Here is a 20,193-nt window from a genome sequence, read left to right on the forward strand (position 1 = left end):
TGGGATTGCTGGGTCAAATGGTATTTCTAGTTCTGGATCCTTGAGGAATCGCCACACTGTCTTCAACAATGGTTGAAATAATTTACACCCCCACCAACAGTGTAAAAGCATTCTGTTTCTCCACATCCTCTCCAACATATATTGTTTCCTTTTTTTTCTTTTTTTTTTTGAGTCAGAGTCTTGCACTGTCGCCCTGGCTGGAGTGCAATGGCGCGATCTTGGCTCACTGCACCCTCCACCTCCCGGGTTCACGTGATTCTCCTGCCTCAGCCTCCTGAGTTGCTGGGATTACAGGAGCACACCACCACACCTGGCGAATTTTTTGTATTTTTAGTAGTGACAGGGTTTCGGTATGTTGGTCAGACTGGTCTCGAACTCCTGACCTTGTGATCCACCCTCCTCAGCCTCCCAAAGTGCTGGGATTACAGGCGTGAGCCACCATGCCCAGCCTTGTTTCCTGACTTTTTAATGATTGCCATTCTAACTGGCATGAGATGATATCTCATTGCATTTCTCTAATGACCAGTGATGATGAGCTTTTTTTCATAGGTTTGTTGGCCGCATAAATGTCTTCTTTTGAGAAGTGTCTGTTCAAAAAAAGTGGTCCTTTACCCACTTTTTGATGGGGTCGTTTTTTTCTTGTAAATTTGTTTAAGTTCCTTATAGATGCTGGATATTAGCCCTTTGTCAGATGGATAGATTGTAAAAATTTTCTCCCATTCTGTAGGTTGCCTGTTCACTCTGATGGTAGTTTCTTTTGCTGTACAGAAGCTCTTGAGTTTAATTAGATCCCATTTGTCAATTTTGGCTTTTGTTGTCATTGCTTTTGGTGTTTTAGTCATTAAGTCTTTGCCCCTGCCTATGTCCTGAATGGTATTGCCTAGGTTTTCTTCTAGGGTTTTTATGGTTTTAGATCTTATGTTAAGTCTTTAATCCATCTTGAGTTAATTTTTGTATAAGGTGTAAGGAAGGAGTCCAGTTTCATTTTTCTGCATTTGGCTAGCCAGTTTTCCCAACACCATTTATTAAATAGGGAATCCTTTCCCCATTGCCTGTTTCAGTCTATCCAATTTCTAGATTTATTTCTCATTGTCTTTGTTGTAAGATTTGCATATTTATCAGAGATTTGGGAATTATTGTGTTCCTCTCTATCTCTGACTTTTGAAACTGGTAATGGTTTACTTCTGTAGAAGGGGAGCAGGCTAGAGACTTTGTTATCCTTTAGTACACCTTCATACTGTGACTTTTTAAAAAATTATATACTTGTATGATTTCACAAAAGAAACCTCAAAATAATACACTCCGGGAAAAGTATTTTAAATAGAAAAAAGTAACCTTTAACATCTCGGCTTGTGTTTTCTCCCAGTCGTTTCCACTTGCTCCATGTGACACAGACCAGCCTCAAGACAAGCCCCCAGACTGGTTCACAAGCTACCTGGAGACAGTGAGTGTTCTCTCTCGCTTAGGTTTTAACTGCGGTGTTGGCACAGGTGGAATGTGGAAGAAATAGAAAACTGAACCCAGATGGCTGCTGCCTCTGGTACACGTGAAGAGTGGTAGCTTATAATTTCCAAACTTAGAACAGTTCCAGTCGAGAAAGCTCTAACCTTTGCAGTGAAGTGCCAGAAAAAGAGGGAGTCTAATTCTAAGCATGTAAGGGAGAGGGACAAATCTCTGCTTGAGAAAAAGTTAGAAATTTACTTATCAAAAGGATTTTTTGATATTTTCTTCGAACCAGTTTGGCTCTAGAAGGAAAAGACCTTTTGCTATGTTTCTGTCTATTCAGTAGCAGTTGTTTATTGTGTTTTTGTGTTATACCAGAGACAGGTTTCAGATCTATTGATATCTTCACACTTTTTTCCAGTATTGGAACTGAGTTTTTTCCCCACCTTCTGCTCCATATTCTAGTTCAGAGAACAAGTGGTTAAAGAAACGGTTGAGAAGCTTGAACAGAAATTACATGAAAAGCTTGTCCTCCAGAACCCATCTTTGGGTTCTTGTCCCTCAGAAGTCTCAATGCCTACTTCAGAGGAAACATTGTTTTTGCCAGAAAACCAGTTCAGCTGGCATATTGCTTGCAACAACTGCCAAAGAAGGATTGTTGGTGTCCGCTACCAGTGTAGGTAAGCAGTTGCTTGGGAATAGCTAGCTAGTGATAGACCTTAGAGCATTTACCTCCCTGGCTTTCTGTGTAGGTAAAGGGAAATTGATTGTGCCCTGTTTCTGAGCATTAGATGTCATAGCTGTGAGTTGGAAGCACAAGCTACTCCTCACCCACATGCTTTGTGGGTTGTGCTATTCAGATTGTTTTGTTCAAATGTGCATTTGGATTAGCAAAGCCAGGCAAAATTATGTTCCCCTGAACACACAAAATTAGATCACTAAGGGTGGTTCCTCGGTTATTCCAAATGCCTTTTTTTTTTTTTTTTTTTTGAGACGGAGTCTCGCTCTGTTGCCCAGGCTGGAGTGCAGTGGCCGGATCTTGGCTCACTGCAAGCTCCGCCTCCCGGGTTAACGCCATTCTCCTGCCTCAGCCTCCCCAGTAGCTGGGACTACAGGCGCCCGCCACCTCGCCCGGCTAGTTTTCTTGTATTTTTTAGTAGAGACGGGGTTTCACCAGGTTAGCCAGGATGGTCTCGATCTCCTGACCTCGTGATCCGCCCGTCTCGGCCTCCCAAAGTGCTGGGATTACAGGCTTGAGCCGCCGCGCCCGGCCCAAATGCCTTTTTGTTTTCTTTTTTCTTTTTCTTTCTTTTTTTTTTTTTTTTTTGGTGACAGCGTCTCTGTCACCCAGCCTGGAGTACAGGGTGCAATCACGGTTCACTGCAACCTCACCCTCCCACGCTCAGACAATCCTCCCACTTCAGCCTGCTAAGTAGCTGGGGCTGCAGACATGGGCCACCATTCCTGCCTCATATTTTTAAAAATTTTTTTTAGAGATGGGGTCTCCCTATATTGCTCAGGCTGGTCTCAAACTCCTGGACTCAAATGATCCTCCTCTCCATGGCCTCCCAAAGTGCTGGGATTATAGACATGAGCCACTGTGCCTGGCCCCATATACTTTCACATCTTACCTTCTTCCCATAGATTTTCCTTTAAAATGGATATGGGTTAAGTGTTATTATCCTCATTTTATTAATGAGGAAAATCGAGGCATGGCATAGTCAGATGACATGCTCAGGTTACCAGCTAGTTGGTACTGGAGCAAACATAGAAGTATGGTCTTATATCTCCCTACCCCAGGTACTTCCTATTCTGCCCTTGTGTATTATGCCTTTCTTTACCCACAGTCTATGCCCATCCTACAATATCTGTGAAGATTGTGAAGCAGGGCCATATAGCCACGACACTAACCATGTCCTGCTGAAGTTGCGGAGACCTGTTGTGGGCTCCTCTGAACCATTCTCTCACTCAAAGTACTCTACTCCTCGTCTTCCTGCTGCTCTGGAACAAGTCAGGTAAAACCCTCTACATGGAGATGCTTATTCTCTGATTGACTTCTTGGTTCTGGTGACAAGGTGTGAATCACAAAACTGCAGATAGTCTCCTTAGTTCTGCTCATTTTCAGTTGATGTGCAATAATGAAGACAGTTATCCAAAGTTAATGAAATAGAAATAATAATTATAAAAAGAAATTAAGAAACTAAAATAGGCTGGGCACAATGGCCCATAACTGTTTTATCAGCAACTTGAGGGGCCAAGGTGGGAGGATCGCTTGAAGCCAAATATATGAGACCAGCCTGGGCAACATAGCAAGATCTCGCCTCTACAAAAAAAATTCTTTAAATTAGCCAGGCATGGTGGTACATACCTAGTTTCAGCTACTTGGGAGTCTGAGGTGAGCAGATTGCTTGAGCCCAGGAATATGAGGTGGAAGGGAGCCATGATTATACCACTGTACTCCAGCCTACATGACAGAGTGAGACCCTGATTCTGAAACAAAAAAAGAAATTAAAGTAGAAGCTGACACTGATGGAGATTGCAATTGGCTCCACGTAGCTTCAGAATTTATTTGTGACTTTCTTTTAAGACTTGCTTTTATTATCTCACAGGCTCCAGAAACAGGTTGATAAGAACTTTCTTAAAGCAGAAAAGCAAAGATTGCGAGCTGAGAAGAAACAACGTAAAGCAGAGGTCAAGGAACTTAAAAAGCAACTTAAACTCCATAGGAAAATTCACCTGTGGAATTCAATCCATGGACTCCAGAGCCCCAAGTCTCCTTTAGGCCGACCTGAGAGCTTGCTCCAGTCTAATACCCTGATGTAAGCCCAGGGCTGGGGTGGGAGCCAAAACTTTAGGCCCAGCTCTCTGAAACTGGAACTTCAACCAACGTCCGTCTTATTTATTGGTAGCCTTTAACACCCAAATCCTTAAAAATTCCCATTATCTGGTCTTAGTTTTTTTGTTATTGGCTTTTTTGTTTGTTTTTGTTTTTTGAGACGGAGTCTCGCTCTGTTGCCCAGGCTGGAGTGCAGTGGCACGATCTTGGCTCACTGCAAGCTCTGCCTTCTGGATTCACGCCATTCTCCTGCCTCAGCCTCCCGAGTAGCTGGGACTACAAGCGCCCGCCACCACGCCTGGCTAATTTTTTGTATTTTTAGTAGAGACAGGGTTTCACCGTGTTAGCCAGGATGGTCTTAATCTCCTGACCTTGTGATCCACCCGCCTTGGCCTCTCAAGGTGCTGGGATTACAGGCATGAGCCACTGCGCCCGGCTTTTTTTTTTTGAAACGGAGTCTCGCTCTGTCACCCAGGCTGGAGTGCAGTGGCGTGATCTCGGCTCACTGCAACCTCCGCCTCCCGGGTTCAAGTGATTCTCCTGCCTCAGCCTCCTGAGTAGCTAGGAGTACAGGCGCATGCCACCATGCCTGGCTAATATTTGTATTTTTTCAATAGAGACGGGGTTTCACCATGTTGGTCAGACTGTCCTCGAATTCCTGACCTCAGGATCCACCCGCTTTGGCCTCCCAAAGTGCTGAGATTACAGGCGTGAGCCACTGTGCCTGGTCTGGTGTTAGTATTATTAAAGGGTGGTTTGGTAGTTGTTTTTTTGTTTTTTTTTTTTTTTTTTTGAGACGGAGTTTTGCTCTGTCGCCCAGGCTGGAGTGCAGTGGCCGGATCTCAGCTCACTGCAAGCTCTGCCTCCCGGGTTCCCGCCATTCTCCTGCCTCAGCCTCCCGAGTAGCTGGGACTACAGGCGCCCGCCACCTCGCCCGGCTAGTTTTCTGTATTTTTTAGTAGAGACGGGGTTTCACCGTGTTAGCCAGGATGGTCTCGATCTCCTGACCCCGTGATCCGCCCGTCTCGGCCTCCCAAAGTGCTGGGATTACAGGCTTGAGCCACCGCGCCCGGCCTTTGTTTTTTTTTTGAGACAGAGTCTCGGAGTCTCACACTGTCGCCCAGACTGGAGGGCAGTGGCACGATCTCGGCTCACTGCAAGCTCCGCCTTCTGTGTTCACGCCATTCTCCTGCCTCAGCCTACTGAGTAGCTGGGACTACAGGTGCCCGCCACCATGCCCAGCTAATTTTTTTGTATTTTTTAGTAGAGACAGGGTTTCACCATGTTAGCCAGGATGTTCTCGATCTCCTGACATCGTGATCCTCCCGCCTTGACCTCCCAAAGTGCTGGGATTACAGGCGTGAGCCACCGCGCCCGGCACATTTGGTAGTTATTTTTGACACTTGTTTTGTTTCCTTCTTCAGAAAGATAGAAACCACTAAAGTTCAGAATGGTGGGGTCCCTCTCTTCATTGGAGGCAGTCTGGAATTGAAGCAAAAGGAACAAATGTTTTAAAAGCCTGACTCTCTAGGTGTTGTATTTATGGGCCCTTTTAATTACTCTTACCATGACTTTTTTAGCTCAGGAGTGAGACCTATCCTCTATTTTGTTTTATTGTTTTAAGTTTGTCAGAAAATTTATTGTTTATGATAAGTGGTCCTATACTAATAATATTAGTATTATTTTTAAGGCAAATGGGTTAGTACATTTTCAAGAGTCACAGCCAGACTCTGAAGCCAGTGTGAGATATTCAGAAGACTTCACACCCAACAGCAAGTGACTAAGCATCTGAATTTCTGTTCAGGCTCCCTTTGCAGCCCTGTACCCCCGTTATGCCAATGCTCAGTGCAGCATTTGTGGATGAGAATTTGCCTGATGGGACTCACCTTCAGCCAGGAACCAAGTTTATCAAACACTGGAGGATGAAGAATACAGGAAATGTGAAGTGGAGTACAGACACAAAGGTAATTTTTCCCACAAAATGTGAAGATGAGGTGATTTGAAGTGGCAGAGTGCTCAGCTGACAAGCTTGCTTTCTCTTCTTACTGTTCTTTTCAGCTCAAGTTCATGTGGGGAAACCTGACTTTGGCTTCCACAGAAAAGAAGGATGTTTTGGTTCCTTGCCTCAAGGCTGGCCATGTGGGAGTTGTATCTGTGGAGTTCATTGCCCCAGCCTTGGAGGGAACGTATACTTCCCATTGGCGTCTTTCTCACAAAGGCCAGCAATTTGGGCCTCGAGTCTGGTGCAGTATCATAGTGGATCCTTTCCCTTCCGAAGAGAGCCCTGATAACATTGAAAAGGGCATGATCAGCTCAAGCAAAGCTAATGATCTCACCTGCCAGCAAGAGGTGAGCATTGACTGACAGGCTTTGGCCCAGTATCCAAATCATAGTTAGAAAGGACATGGCTAAAACTAAAAGAACCCACTCATAGCTAGTTGTTTTCCAGAAACCTTGAAAGGTTAGCATCTCCCCCCGCCCCCAACACATTTCTGTGCTGATATTTGGCCTCTTCCTTAGGGTGTTTGTTTTAGTGTCTTTGTTTTAGTGTCTTTAGGGTCTTGCCACAGGCGGTCCCTGAATACTTTTGTACCTCTTTGTAATGTTGCATGGTCAGCCTGTTGGCTGCACAAGGGAAGAAGGGGCGCCTGGCCTGGCCTGGCCTATGGAACTGCTGAACTGATAGCTTTTCTCCTTAATATCCATCTCTCCTGAAATACTGTGTGTATGTTTCCTAAACACTAATGAAGTCTTGCCCTGGTTGCTACTTAGTGCATAGTTTTTAAATGCAATTTCTCTGTATTAGTGGGGCAGAGTGTTTACTGCTTAAAGTTACCCAATGTTAATTTTCTGGTTTTGACTATTATAGTTAATGTAAGTTGTTGTCATTAGGGGAAGCTGGGTGAATGTGAATTCTCTCTGCTCTTTTTACAGCTTTTCTATAACTGTAAAAATATATCAAAAACATTTTTTAAGTTTTTTAAAATATAGAGGTACAGCAGCGTTTTTATTTTTGGGGGCATTGTCAGCCTGCCTCTTCAGTTCTGTCGAAGGCCTAAAATTTGTCTCAATGGTTTGTCTCTATAGGAAGCTTTTCTTCTGGCTAAAGAAGAAAGACAGCTTGGTGAAGTGACTGAGCAGACAGAAGGGACAGCCGCCTGCATCCCACAGAAGGCAAAAAATGTTGGCAGTGAGAGGGAGCTCTACATCCCATCTGTGGATCTTCTGACTGCCCAGGTGGAAGATTCAGCACTTTGAAGGGCAAGGGACAGAGGGAGAGAGCACAGGAGAGAAGGTGGTAGAGCCATAGGTGGTAATCAGGAAATCAGAGATATGCCCACTTTGATCTAGTCCGGTATATTTAATGGGAAGGAGATCACCCATGGAAGCAAATTTGTAAACTAGATGTTTCCTCTTTGAATTGGGAACTCAATCCTGTACTTCCCCACAAACTCCCTTTAGTGGCCTCTTCACTTTGGCCTAGCTGATTCTCCTTCTTACCTGCTGCATTTTCTCTTTCCTGCCATTCGGTTATTTCAACATCTAATTCCTATTTAACTCTTGTTTTTTTCGCTTGTCTGGAGACAGGTATGAATTTGAACAGAGTTGAATACAAGACGATGTGGAAATGGTCTACGGATCCCATCAAGACGTGGCTCCAGCATGCACTCCAAACAGCCTAACATTGTCTGTCTTTTTTTATAGGACCTGCTGTCCTTTGAGCTGTTGGATATAAACATTGTTCAAGAGTTGGAGAGAGTGCCCCATAACACCCCTGTGGGTAAGAATGTCACTCATTTCATCTTGTTCATCTTACTAATAGGCACACAAGTACCACAGCCTAGACGCTGGTAGTGTTTTATTCTGAGGAAATGGCAAGGAATTCTCCCTCAGTAGGACAGTAAAGCAGCAATCATGGATCCGTTTTCCTTCTTTCCTGTCCTTTCTCAAAAGCAACAACATGCTGGGCATGGTGGCTGGTGTCTCTAATCCTAGCTCTTTGGGAGGCCAAGGTGGGAGGATCACTTGAGGCCAGGGTTTGAGACCAGCCTGGGCAACATGGTGAAACCCCCATCTCTACAAAAATTACTTTTTATAATTAGTTGGGCATGACCAGGCATGGTGGCTCACGCCTGTAATCCCAGCACTTTGGGAGGCCAAGGCGGGTGGATCACAAGGTCAGAAGTTCAAGACCAGCCTGGCCAAGATAGTGAAACCCCATCTCTACTAAAAATACAAAAATTAGCCGGGCATGGTGGCAGGTGCCTGTAATCCCAGCTACTCGGGAGGCTGAGGCAGAGAGTTGCGTGAACCCAGGAGTCAGAGGTTGCAGTGAGCCGAGATCTTGCCACTGCATTCTAGCCTGGGTGACAGAGCAAGACTCCATCTCAAAAAAACAAGTTCGTGCAAGGCTTTTCCACTATAAAGGAATCCTCTTCTCTTTTTTTCTCTAGACATTTTGTCCTTTTGTTCCTTTATATTCATGGTTTTGTATCTTGGCCACAGCTTTCCAGGCTAAATAACTGTGATTCTTCCTGCATTGATTGATCTGAGATACTTTGCATACTTATTGGTCTGGAGAAATTTTTTGTAACAGACTTCAAAGCATATCTTGGTTTATTTTAGTTCTGCAGGAGGCAAAAATCCTGCTAAGTGCTACTTCTGGACACTGACTATTGATGATATGATGCTTTCTCTTGATTGATGGTTCTCCTCTCTTCATTCTCCAGATATAACTCCCTGCATGTCTCCTCTGCCACATGACAGTCCTTTAATAGAGAAGCCAGGCTTGGGGCAGATAGAGGAAGAGAGTGAAGGGACAGGATTTAAAGCACTTCCTGGTAAGGGATTAAATATTTGTAAAGTATTTGCATCCTTCCTTTCCATACCATACTCTATTTTACAGCTATCCCCTACTGACCTTACTTAGCATGTAAATGGGCTTTCTTTCTATAGCATCTCATGTTTTGCCTCACCTTCACGTGGCACAGATAGCAGCTATTCCTTGGTTTAGTTTTAGTATGGGTAATGACTGGTGAACATTCCTCAGCACTTTAAACACTAAGTGCAGACAAGGTTCATATGTCTTTCAGATTCTACAGTGTCAGTAAAGAGAAAGACTCAGAACATTGCTTCTGTGGAGGAAGCAGAAGAAGACCTGAGTGGGACCCAGTTTGTGTGTGAGACAGTAATCCGATCCCTTACCTTGGATGCTGCCCCAGACCACAACCCTCCTTGCAGACAGAAATCCTTGCAGAGTGAGTGTCCTTGCATTTCCCCAACCTAGCAGGGTGACACCTGAATCGTGACTGCCAGACTTGATGAGTTAGATGTGCTCTTCTTCACTGAGAGTGAAAGGAGAGTGAATCTTTGTTAGAAATTCTGATCTTGTTTGTGTCTTTAGACTCTACATATGCTACCTGACTGTTCTAATTAGAGCATCAGGAGCAAAGAAGCCACCATACTCCTTTCTCCATCTTCTCAGGCAGAATTACAGCTGCACTCCACAGTGGAATAGCAGCCATTGTGCTGCCTGGATTCTGCAGTAAGGAATCTTCCTGTAATTTGACAGAGCTCCTTAGCAAAGACCCCTCTGGGTAGCTGAGTTGTCTGCTTTCTCCAAGGGCAGCAGTCCCAGAAACAGTGGATAGAAACAGGAGTACCAAAGTTTCTTAAGGTTAAATTCTGCTGTAATAAATGCCTTTATAGGCCGGGCGCGGTGGATCACGCTTGTAATCCCAGCACTTTTAGGAGGCTGAGGTGGGTGGATCACCTGAGGTTGGGAGTTCGAGACCAGCCTGACCAACATGGAGAAACCCCATCTCTACTAAAAATACAAAAAATTAGCCAGGGCCGGGCGCGGTGGCTCACGCCTGTAATCCCAGCACTTTGGGAAGCTGAGACGGGCGGATCACGAGGTCAGGAGATCGAGACCATCCTGGCTAACACGGTGAAACCCCGTCTCTACTAAAATACAAAAAAATTAGCCGGGCGTGGTGGCGGGCGCCTGTAGTCCCAGCTACTCCGGAGGCTGAGGCAGAATGGTGTGAACCCAGGAGGCGGAGCTTGCAGTGAGCCAAGATCACGCTACTGCACTCCAGTCTGGGCGACAGAGTGAGACTCCGTCTCAAAAAAACAAAACAAAACAAAAAAAATTAGCCGGGCGTGGTGGCTGCATGCCAGGGATTACATGCCTGTAATCCCAGGTAATCGGGAGGCTGAGGCAGGAGAATCACTTTAACCTGGGAGGCAAAGGCTGTGGTTAGCTGAGATTGCGCAGTTGTACTCCAGCCTGGGCAACCAGAGCGAAACTCCATCTCAAAAAAAAGAAAAAGGAATAAATACCTTTATAACAGAAACTTCTAGGTATCAAATAGAACCAATAGCATGTATTTTAAGAAGTATCCAAAAATTCAAATATACTGTGTCAAAATAATATTGGAGAATCTCTATTATAATGAAATTTGACCTATATCTTTAAATATTATCTTACTTTTGTTTAAAATATACATGTAAGGCCAGGCGCAGTGGCTCACGCCTGTAATCCCACCACTTTGGGAGGCTGAGTTGGGCAGATCACGAGCTCAGGAGTTCAAGACCAGCCTGACCAACAGGGTGAAACCCCATCTCTACTAAAAATACAAAAATTAGCTGGGCGTGGTGGCGTGTACCTGTGATCCAGCTACTCAAGAGGCTGAGGCAGGAGAATTGTTTGAACCCAGGAAGCAGAGGTTGCAGTGAACCGAGATTGCGCCACTGCACTCCAGCCTGGGTGACAGAGCGAGACTCCATCTAAAAAAATAATAATAAGACGGTGGCTCATGCCTGTAATCCCAGCACTTTGGGAGGCTGAGGTGGGTGGATCACAAGGTCCGGAGATCGAGACCATCCTGACTAACACAGTGAAACCCCGTCTCTACTAAAAATACAAAAAATAAGCCAGGCGTGGTGGCAGGTGCCTGTAGTCCCATCTAATCAGGAGGCTGAGGCAGGAGAATGGCATGAACACAGGAGGCAGAGCTTGCAGTGAACCAAGATCAAGCCATTGCACTTCAGCCTGGGCAACAGAGTGAGACTGTGTCTCAAATTAATCAGTCAATCAAGCAATCAATCAATCATGCATATCTTTATATTTTTTTCCACATGTGTGTACAAATACATAACAAAAAGGTCTGGAAAGACAATACCAAAATATTCACAGCTGTTATTCTGATAGGATTTATGGGTAATTTTTTTTTGAGATAAAGTCTTATTCTCACCCAGGCTGAAGTGCGGGTAGCAAGTTTATGGCTCATTGCAGCCACAACATCCTGGGCTCCCCCCACTTCAGTTTCCCAAGCAACTGGGACCACAGCCACATGCTACCACACTGAACTAAATTTTTTTTTTTGTAAAGATGGGATTTCGCCACGTTGCCCAGGCTGGTCCCGAACTCCTGAGCTCAAGCAGTCTGCCCACCTTGGCCTCCCCAGGTGCTGGAATTTTAGGCGTAAGCCACCACACCTGGCCTGGATAGCTTTTTTTTTTTTTTGAGACAGAGTCTCTCTGTCACCCAGGCTGGAGTGCAGCGTCGCAACCTCGGCTGACTACAACCTCCACCTTCCCAGGTTCACGCCATTCTCCTGCCTCAGCTGGCCGAGTAGCTGGGACTACAGGTGCCTGCCACCACACCCGGCTAATTTTTTTGTATTTTTAGTAGAGATGGGATTTCACCGTGTTAGCCAGGATGGCCTTGATCTTCCAACCTCGTGATCCGCCCACCTCGGCCTCCCAAAGTGCTGGGATTACAAGTGTGAGCCACCCACGCCCGGCCCTGGGTAGCTTTTTTATACCCTTTCTTACCCCCTCAAACATGATTGGCCAGTTTTCTCCCATGATTGCATCATCTTTGTAAAGAAGAGGAGGAGAATAGGCATATAATCTTGCAATACTCGTCTTCTAACTTTTTCACTTTTTATAGCATTGTTAGTTAGTGTATCCATTTTGGTTTAAACTCTACCTCAGTGTATTAACCATCACATGAAAAGGAAAAGGGAAGGGTTGGAGCTGCCTCCTTTTGTGATTCATAGAACTTTTTGGAAGCCTGGGTGTTTCTGCCTACCTTGTTTCTGTGAGCTTTGATTCTATTTTGTTTTGCATAGTCTTCAACCTTAGAATATGGTCATGGTTCCAGAACCAGCCCTTCTCGCTAGTTCTTCCCTCTCCTCTGGCTTTCATAATTCTATCTCATGATCCACAAGGCTTTACCAAGTAAGGATAGTACTTAGGCCTGCTTTTAGCTTCCACCTTAAAATTGGTTGCTTTCATCCTTTAGTGAAATTTGCCTTGCCTGAAGAAGGACCACTTGGAGATGAGAGGGAGGAGATTGTCCATATCACTGAGGAAGAAGCTGTCATGGAGGAGGAGGAGGAAGAGGAGGAGGAGGAGGAGGAGCTCAAAGATGAAGTTCAGAGTCAGTCCTCTGCTTCCTCAGAGGATTACATCATCATCCTGCCTGAGTGCTTTGATACCAGCCGCCCTCTGGGGGATTCCATGTACAGCTCTGCGCTCTCACAGCCAGGCCTGGAGCGAGGTGCTGAAGGCGAGCCTGGGGTTGAGGCTGGGCAGGAACCAGCTGAGGCTGGGGAGAGACTTCTTGGAGGGGAGAACCAGCCACAGGAGCACAGCATAAGTGACATCCTCACGACCTCACAGACTCTGGAAACAGTGCCCCTAATCCCAGAGGTAGTGGAGCTTCCACCGCCACTGCCCAGGTACCACTCACAGCCCCCTCAGCTGGGGTGTTCTTCAGAGGTGAAATAAAGAGTGAGAGGAACCGACCTGATCTCAAAAACCTGTTTTTTCCTCAGTATGGGAAGAGACTATTTTCCATAGTAAAGTCTGAATTTAGATGAATAAAGGTTGTATTTCCCAGTATTTGTGGATTCTGGATTTAAAGAAATATTTGTTTTAGTTGGCCTTAAATTATCTGAGTATAGTCTCTCTGCTTATATTTTGATTACTGAGAGCTAGTTTTGTTTTTTGTTTGGTTTTTTTTTGTTGTTGTTGTTGTTTTTTTTTGAGACAGGGTCTCACTGTTGCCCAGACTGGAGTTCTGTGGCACAATCTTGGCTCACTGCCACCTCTGCCTCTGAGGCTCAAGCAATCCTCCCACCTCGGCCCCCTGAGTAGCTGGGACTATAGGCATGGGCCACGATACCCAGCTAATTTTTGTATTTATTGTAGAAGTGGGGTTTTGCCATGTGCCCAGGCTGGTCGTGAACTCCAGCCTCAAGCGATCCACCCGCCTGGGTCTCCCAAAATGCTGGGATTACAGATGTGAGCCACTATGCCTGGCTGAGAGCCAGTTTGTAAACACAAACATCCCTGGACCTTCTCTCCTTGTTTTATTGACTCTTCAGTAAAGGCAGCAAAAACCACCCAAACAGCCATAATTAGGAAGTTAAATCCATTATGGGAAAAAACACTAAAAAACCAAACATACTATTTTCAATTCCCTGATGAATCTATCTGAATCATTCTTATCTCCTAATAGTAGGGAAAATGCTGGAGCCTTGCCTATAATGTAAACCATTCTCCCCAAAAGCTAGACATTTCCATTTATTGACACCACTTGATGTAGGTGGGGACATGAACAGACTGAAGCCAGCATTTCTAGCTTGGCTGTGGCTAAAGAGGAAAACGGGGTACAATGTAGCCCTTATGACAGAACCCTAAATCCAGACATGTGATTTGGATCAGAAATGTGAAGCCTCTGTAGAGAATTTGGCACTGCTGTGCTGTGTTTACTATTTCTCCACTAACGCCATAAGTGTCTTTTCAATTTACTTTCCATATTGTGTCTTTCTGAAAGGAGCCCTCCTTGTGTACATCATCATGGTTCCCCAGGAGTGGATTTACCAGTTACCATATCAGAAGTTTCTTCAGTCCCTGATCAGATCAGAGGAGGTAATGATCAGTCTAAGCTTTTTCTCTTTTTCTCTGCTCCTGTCTAATGGAAACCAGGTATAAATAGCCTGTCTTCGTGATTCTTGGTGGTTTTTAGAAACTTGCCCTTCACAGGCCGAGCATGGTGGCTCACACCTGTAATCCCAACACTTTGGGAGGCCAAGGCAGGCAGATCACAAGGTCAGGAGTTTGAGACCAGCCTGGCCAACATAGTGAAACCCTGTCTCTACTAAAAAATAGCAAAAATTAGCTGGGCGTGGTTGCGGGTGCCTGTAATCCCCGCTACTTGGAGGCGGAGGTTGGAGTGAGCCGAGATCGCACCATTGCTCTAGCCCAGGCAACAATGTGAGATTCCATCAAAAAAAAAAAAAGAAAAAACAACTTGCCCTTCACTCTCCATGATCCTCCTGCATACTCTAATTTCTATTCTGTGGCTGAATGTATTGTTAGACCTCATAGAGGTAGTGGAAAGAACACAGGCTTTGGTGCCAAACTAATCTAGGTTCCAGCTCCATCTCCATCTTTCCTGACTAGCAGTTCAGCAGGTTTCTAATGGCTGTGAGTCTATTTTCTTACTACAAAATATATCAGTGCGTTGGGATTATAGAGTTGATTTTTCTGATTCAATAAACAGTCATCTTGCATTGCATTTCTGGATAGTTTCTCCTTATCACTTAAACTACCCTTAAAACTTCCCAAATACTTAAAAAAAAAAAAAAAAAAAGCCTTCAAACACTGATCACATTGCCACCTGCCTCAATAATAGCCTTGCTTGAGTTAGGAAACACTAGGTGCTTATGGATGCTGCATCTAACCAACAGCTCTTTTGCTTTTAGAGCCCAGAGGCTCATCAGGACTTGTAAACAGCAGACAGAAGAGCTATGACCACTCAAGGTAACAACCTTGTACAGTCTCTTTCAGAAGCAGGTGGATATCCTAGTATTCCTTCTGCTTAAAAGAGCCTCTCACAGCATATACCCATCTTCAGAGGGCAGAGAAGGGGAACCCTCGTTCCTTCTTGTTCTTATTTCTTCTTAAGCCTTTGAGCAACACTGAACAAAGGGCTAAAGCTGATGTTTAAGAGTGTTCTATTTGAGAGGCCGAGGCAGGTGGATCATGAGGTCAGGAGTTCGAGATCAGCCTGGCTAACATAACGAAACCCCATCTCTACTAAAAATACAAAAATCAGCCAGGCATGGTGGCGGGTGCCTGTAATCCCAGCTACTCGGGAAGCTGAGACGGGAGAATTGCTTGAACCCAGGAGGCGGCGGTTGCACTGAGCTTAGATCGCGCCATTGCACTCCAGCCTGGCCGACAAGTGAAATGCCATCTGAAAAAAAAAAAAAAGAATGTTTTATGTTCCAGACAAGAAAGTAATGTCCCCAAATTATCTCACCCTTAGCACCGGGGAAAAGGTAGAAAGGTTAAGCCCAGTATACATCTAAATAATTTTTTCTTGGACCTACCTGGTTCTCTGTTCCCACTCATATTAGGCCAGTGTCCAGAAAATCACATTTCCTTTGCAAGGTGTTTTCTCTGAGAGAATAACTGAGCAGACAAACTATTGATAATCCTGGTGTGTCCTCAATCACATTAATTTTCAGCTAGGAGTGAGAGCCATCATGGTTACCAGAGTGGTGCATTTCCTGCAGTGCCCATATCTTGCACCAGTAGAGCTGGGCCCTCCATCAAACCATGCTCTGTAGCTATAAAGCTGATATGAAAGTAATCGTGTTCTCTTTTTACATCTGATTTTTCTCTCTTAAGGAAATCTTATTTTCTTTCAAGGATTAGAGCCCAGATTATCTTGTAAAAAGGTAATGATTTGTGTTTCTTTGGGGAGATAATTTGGTTTTCTTCTACAGGCACCATCATGGGAGCAGCATTGCTGGAGGACTGGTGAAGGGGGCTTTGTCTGTTGCTGCCTCTGCATACAAGGCCCTGTTTGCTGGGCCACCCGTCACTGCACAGGTCAGTGTGTGTGTGTTTTATTTTCCTGAATCTCAACTCCATGTCACCAGTGAAAGTGGTGGCATCTGTCTGGGTTGAAGAGTAACATGGCATTGTGGAAAGGGCATAGGCTTTAGATTTAGTCTTTGGTTAACACACAACACAACTCTGCCACTTTCTTTCTTTCTTTTTTTTTTTTTTTGAGACGGGGTCTTGCTCTGTTGCCCAGGCTGGAATGCAGTGGCGCAATCTCGGCTTACTGTAAGCCCCGCCTCCTGGTTCACACCATTCTCCTGCCTCAGCCTCCCAAGTAGCTGGGACTATAGGCACCTGCCACCATACCCGGCTAATTTTTTGTATTTTTAGTAGAGACAGTGTTTCACTGTGTTAGCCAGGATGGTCTCAATCTCTGACCTCATGATCTGCCCGCCTCGGCCTCCCAAAGTGCTGGGATTACAGGCGTGAGCCACCACACCCGGCCAACTCTGCCACTTTCTAACTATATGACTTTAGCCAAGTTACTTATGGGAAGGAAAGAGAAGAATCTATTGTTGATGACCTATTAATATTTTCTATAGAGAGAAGCTGTTCCAGGTGTTGGCACTATGGCATGAATAAAACACCAGTTCTTGGCCAGGTATGGTGGGTCTTACCTGTAATCCTAGCACTTTGGGAAGCCAAGGTGGAAGGATTGCTTGAGCCCAGGAGTTTGAGACCAGCTTGGCCAACATAGTGAGACCCCCATCTCTACAAAAAATTTAAAAATTAGATAAGTATGGCCAGGTGCGGTGGCTCATGCCTGTAATCCCAGCACTTTGGGAGGCCGAGGCAGGCAGATCATGAGGTCAGGAGATTGAGACCATCTTGGCCAACATGGTGAAACCCTGTCTCTACTAAAAATACAAAAATTAGCTGGGCATGGTGGCGCGTGCCTGTAATCCCAGCTACTCAGGAAGCTGAGGCAGGAGAATTGCTTGATCCAGGGAGTCAGAGCTTGCAGTGAGTCGAGATGGCGCCACAGCACTCCAGCCTGGCAACAGAGCGAGACTCCATCTCAAAAAAAGAAAAAGATAAGTATGATGGCATGCACCTATAGTCCCAGTTACTTGGGAAACTAAGGTGGGAGGATCACTTGAGCCCAAGAGGTTGAGGCTGCCGTAGTGAGCCACGATGGAGCCACTGCACTCCAGCTTGGGTGACAGAGGGAGACCCTGTCTCAAAAAACAACAACAGGCCGGGTGCGGTGGCTCAAGCCTGTAATCCCAGCACTTTGGGAGGCCGAGGCGGGTGGATCACCTGAGGTCAGGAGTTTGAGACCAGCCTGACCAACATGGTGAAACCCTGTCTCTACTAAAAATACAAAAATTAGCGAGGCGCGGTGGCAGGCGCCTGTAATCCCAGCTACTCAGAAGGCTAAGGCAGGAGAATCACTTGAACCCAGGAGGCGGAGGTTGCGGTGAGCCAAGATTGTGCCATTGCACTCCAGCCTGGGGGACCAGAGTAAGACTCCGTCTCAAAAAAAAAAAAACAACAACAACAACAAAAAAGACTCTGAGTCTTGCCTAAAAACTATGGGAAACAAGTGAGGTGCATGGATACTTAAAGTACATAAAGATACTATGTTGGCCGGGCGCGGTGGCTGACGCCTGTAATCCCAGCACTTTTGGAAGGCTGAGGCGGGCGGATCACAAGATCAGGAGATCGAGACCATCCTGGCCAACATGATGAAACCCCATCTCTACTAAAAATACAAAAATTAGCCGGGCACGGTGATATGTGCCTATAATCTCAGCTACTTGGGAGGCTGAGGCGGGAGAATCACTTGAACCTGGGAGGTGGAGGTTGCGGTGAGCCGAGATCGTGCCACTGCACTCCAGTCTGGGCAACAGAGCGAGACTCCATCTCAAAAAAAAAAAAGATACTATGCCTGTGCTATCAGACAGATGAAACACTTCAGCCTGGTGTGCCCAAGTAAGGCTTTCTGGTAAATGATGCCTGAACTGAGTCCTGAATGACAGAGTAAATGTTCATCAGGAAAGAGGGAGAGAAAGATCATTATAGACAGTGTAGCCAGTAAAAAAGACTTGGAAATGTGAGCATGGAGTATGAATCTGGTCTGAGAAGAAGAGTAAGACGAAAAAAGACCAGCTGGGCTTGGTGGCTCACACCCGTAATCCCAGCAGGTTGGGAGGCCGAAGCAGGTGCATTATTTGCGTCCAGGAGTTCAAGACCAGCTTGGGCAACAGGGCAAAACCCTGTCTCTACTAAAACCATAAAAAATTAGCTGGGCATGGTGGTATACGCCTGTGGTCCCAGATACTCAAGAGGCCGAGGTGGGAGGATCACTCCAGCCCGGGAGGCAGAGGTTGTAGTGAGCTGAGATGCATCACTGAACTCCAGTATGGGCGACAGAGTGAGATCCTGTCTCAAAAAAAAAAAAAAAAAAAAGGCCAGGTGTGGTGGCTCACACCTGTAATCCCAACACTTTGGGAGGCTGAGACAGGTGGATCATGAGGTCAGGAGTTTGAGACCAGCCTGACCCACATAGTGAAACCCTATCTCTACTAAAAATACAAAAATTAGCTGGGCGTGGTGACTTGCCTGTAATCCCAGCTACTCAGGAGGCTGAGACAGGAGAATCGCTTGAACCTGGGAGGCGGAGGTTGCAGTGAGCCGAGATTGCGCCACTGCACTCCAGTTTGGGTGATAGAGCGAGACTCCGTCTCAAAAAAAAATAAAAAAAAGGAAATCCCTAAGAGAATCCACATGTTGGTGGAAAGGAAGGGTAGAAAAGATAATTAAGAGATGAAAATGGCATAACTTTGAGATGATGATTAAGTGGCTAAAAAGAAGTCAAGGATAGGCTAGGCACGGTGGCTCACATCTGTAATTTCAGCACTTTGGGAGGCCAAGGTGGGCAGATCACTTGAGCTCAGGAGTTCAAGACTAGCCTGGGCAACACAGTGAAACCCTATCTCTACAAAAAATACAAAAAAATTAGCCAGACTTGGTGGTGCACACCTGTAGTCCCAGCTACTTGGGGGACTTAGGTGGGAGAATAGCTTGAGCCCCAGAGGCAGAGGTTGCAGTGAGCTGAGATCATGCCATTGCACTCCAGCCTGGGCAACAAAGCCAGACACTATCTTGGGGCGGGGTGGGGGAAGTCAAGGATAAATCCCAAGTTTCTGGTTTAGTACCATTTATTAAGATAAGACATGCTGGGAAGGATGTATTTGAGCAGAAGAGAACTAGGTCAGTTTTGCTGGACAATGTTGAGTTTGTGGCATATCCAGGGAAAGGTAAAAATATCCAGAGTGCAGCTGGATATATAGTTGTCCCTCAGTATCTATGGGGGTTGACTCCAGGACCCCCCATGGGATACTGAAATCCATAGATGCTTAAGTCCCTTATATAAAATAGTGCAGTATTTATATATAACCTAGGCATATCTGCTTGCTTACTTGTTTAGTTTTAGTTTTTTAGAGACAGGGTCTTGCTCTGTCATCCAGGCTGGAGTGCAGTAACTAGATCGTAGCTCACTGCAGCCTAGAACTCTTGGGTTCAAGCAATCCTCTCACCTCAGCCTCTTGAGTAGTAGGGACTACAGGTGGGCACCACCATTCCTGGCTAATTTTTTAAAAATATTTTTGAAGAGATGGGGTTTCACTATGTTGCCCAGGGCAACTAACTCCTGGCCTCAAAACAATCCTCCCACTTCAGCCTCCCAAAGTACTGGGATGACAGGCTTGAGCCACTGCATCCAGCCCATCTCATATATTTCATCTCTACATTACTTACAATACCCAATACAATGTAAATGCTACATAAATAGTTGTTATACTGTATTGTTTAGGGAATAATGACAAAAAAGTCTGTACGTGTTCCTTTTTTTCTCCCCAAGTATTTTCAGTTCTTAGTTGATTGATCCGTAGATGAGGAACCCACAGATATGGCAGGCCAACTGTATCCATCAAGATCACAGGGGAGGGATTTTGCCTGGTGATACAGGCTTGAGA

General features: G+C 45.4%; 1 protein-coding gene across 3 annotated transcripts in view; it reads left to right on the forward strand.

The window, feature by feature from the left end:
- NBR1 (NBR1 autophagy cargo receptor) overlaps positions 1-20,193 on the forward strand; it is a 41,132-nt gene that overhangs the window by 16,837 nt on the left and 4,102 nt on the right. Inside the window, exons 8-21 of one of the 3 annotated variants that reach the window (XM_010377200.2) lie at positions 1,367-1,444; positions 1,909-2,123; positions 3,291-3,458; positions 4,053-4,262; positions 6,084-6,243; positions 6,338-6,628; positions 7,367-7,516; positions 7,985-8,060; positions 9,010-9,120; positions 9,373-9,537; positions 12,594-13,032; positions 14,133-14,227; positions 15,064-15,121; positions 16,093-16,198. In XM_010377200.2, the coding sequence (XP_010375502.1) occupies positions 1,367-1,444; positions 1,909-2,123; positions 3,291-3,458; positions 4,053-4,262; positions 6,084-6,243; positions 6,338-6,628; positions 7,367-7,516; positions 7,985-8,060; positions 9,010-9,120; positions 9,373-9,537; positions 12,594-13,032; positions 14,133-14,227; positions 15,064-15,121; positions 16,093-16,198 (2,322 nt within the window). The remainder of the gene's footprint in view (positions 1-1,366; positions 1,445-1,908; positions 2,124-3,290; positions 3,459-4,052; positions 4,263-6,083; positions 6,244-6,337; positions 6,629-7,366; positions 7,517-7,984; positions 8,061-9,009; positions 9,121-9,372; positions 9,538-12,593; positions 13,033-14,132; positions 14,228-15,063; positions 15,122-16,092; positions 16,199-20,193) is intronic. The other 2 variants (XM_010377201.2, XM_030923121.1) reach the window with 2 other exon arrangements.

The sequence above is a fragment of the Rhinopithecus roxellana genome, chromosome 19, assembly GCF_007565055.1.
Source record: "Rhinopithecus roxellana isolate Shanxi Qingling chromosome 19, ASM756505v1, whole genome shotgun sequence".
NCBI lineage: Eukaryota > Metazoa > Chordata > Mammalia > Primates > Cercopithecidae > Rhinopithecus > Rhinopithecus roxellana.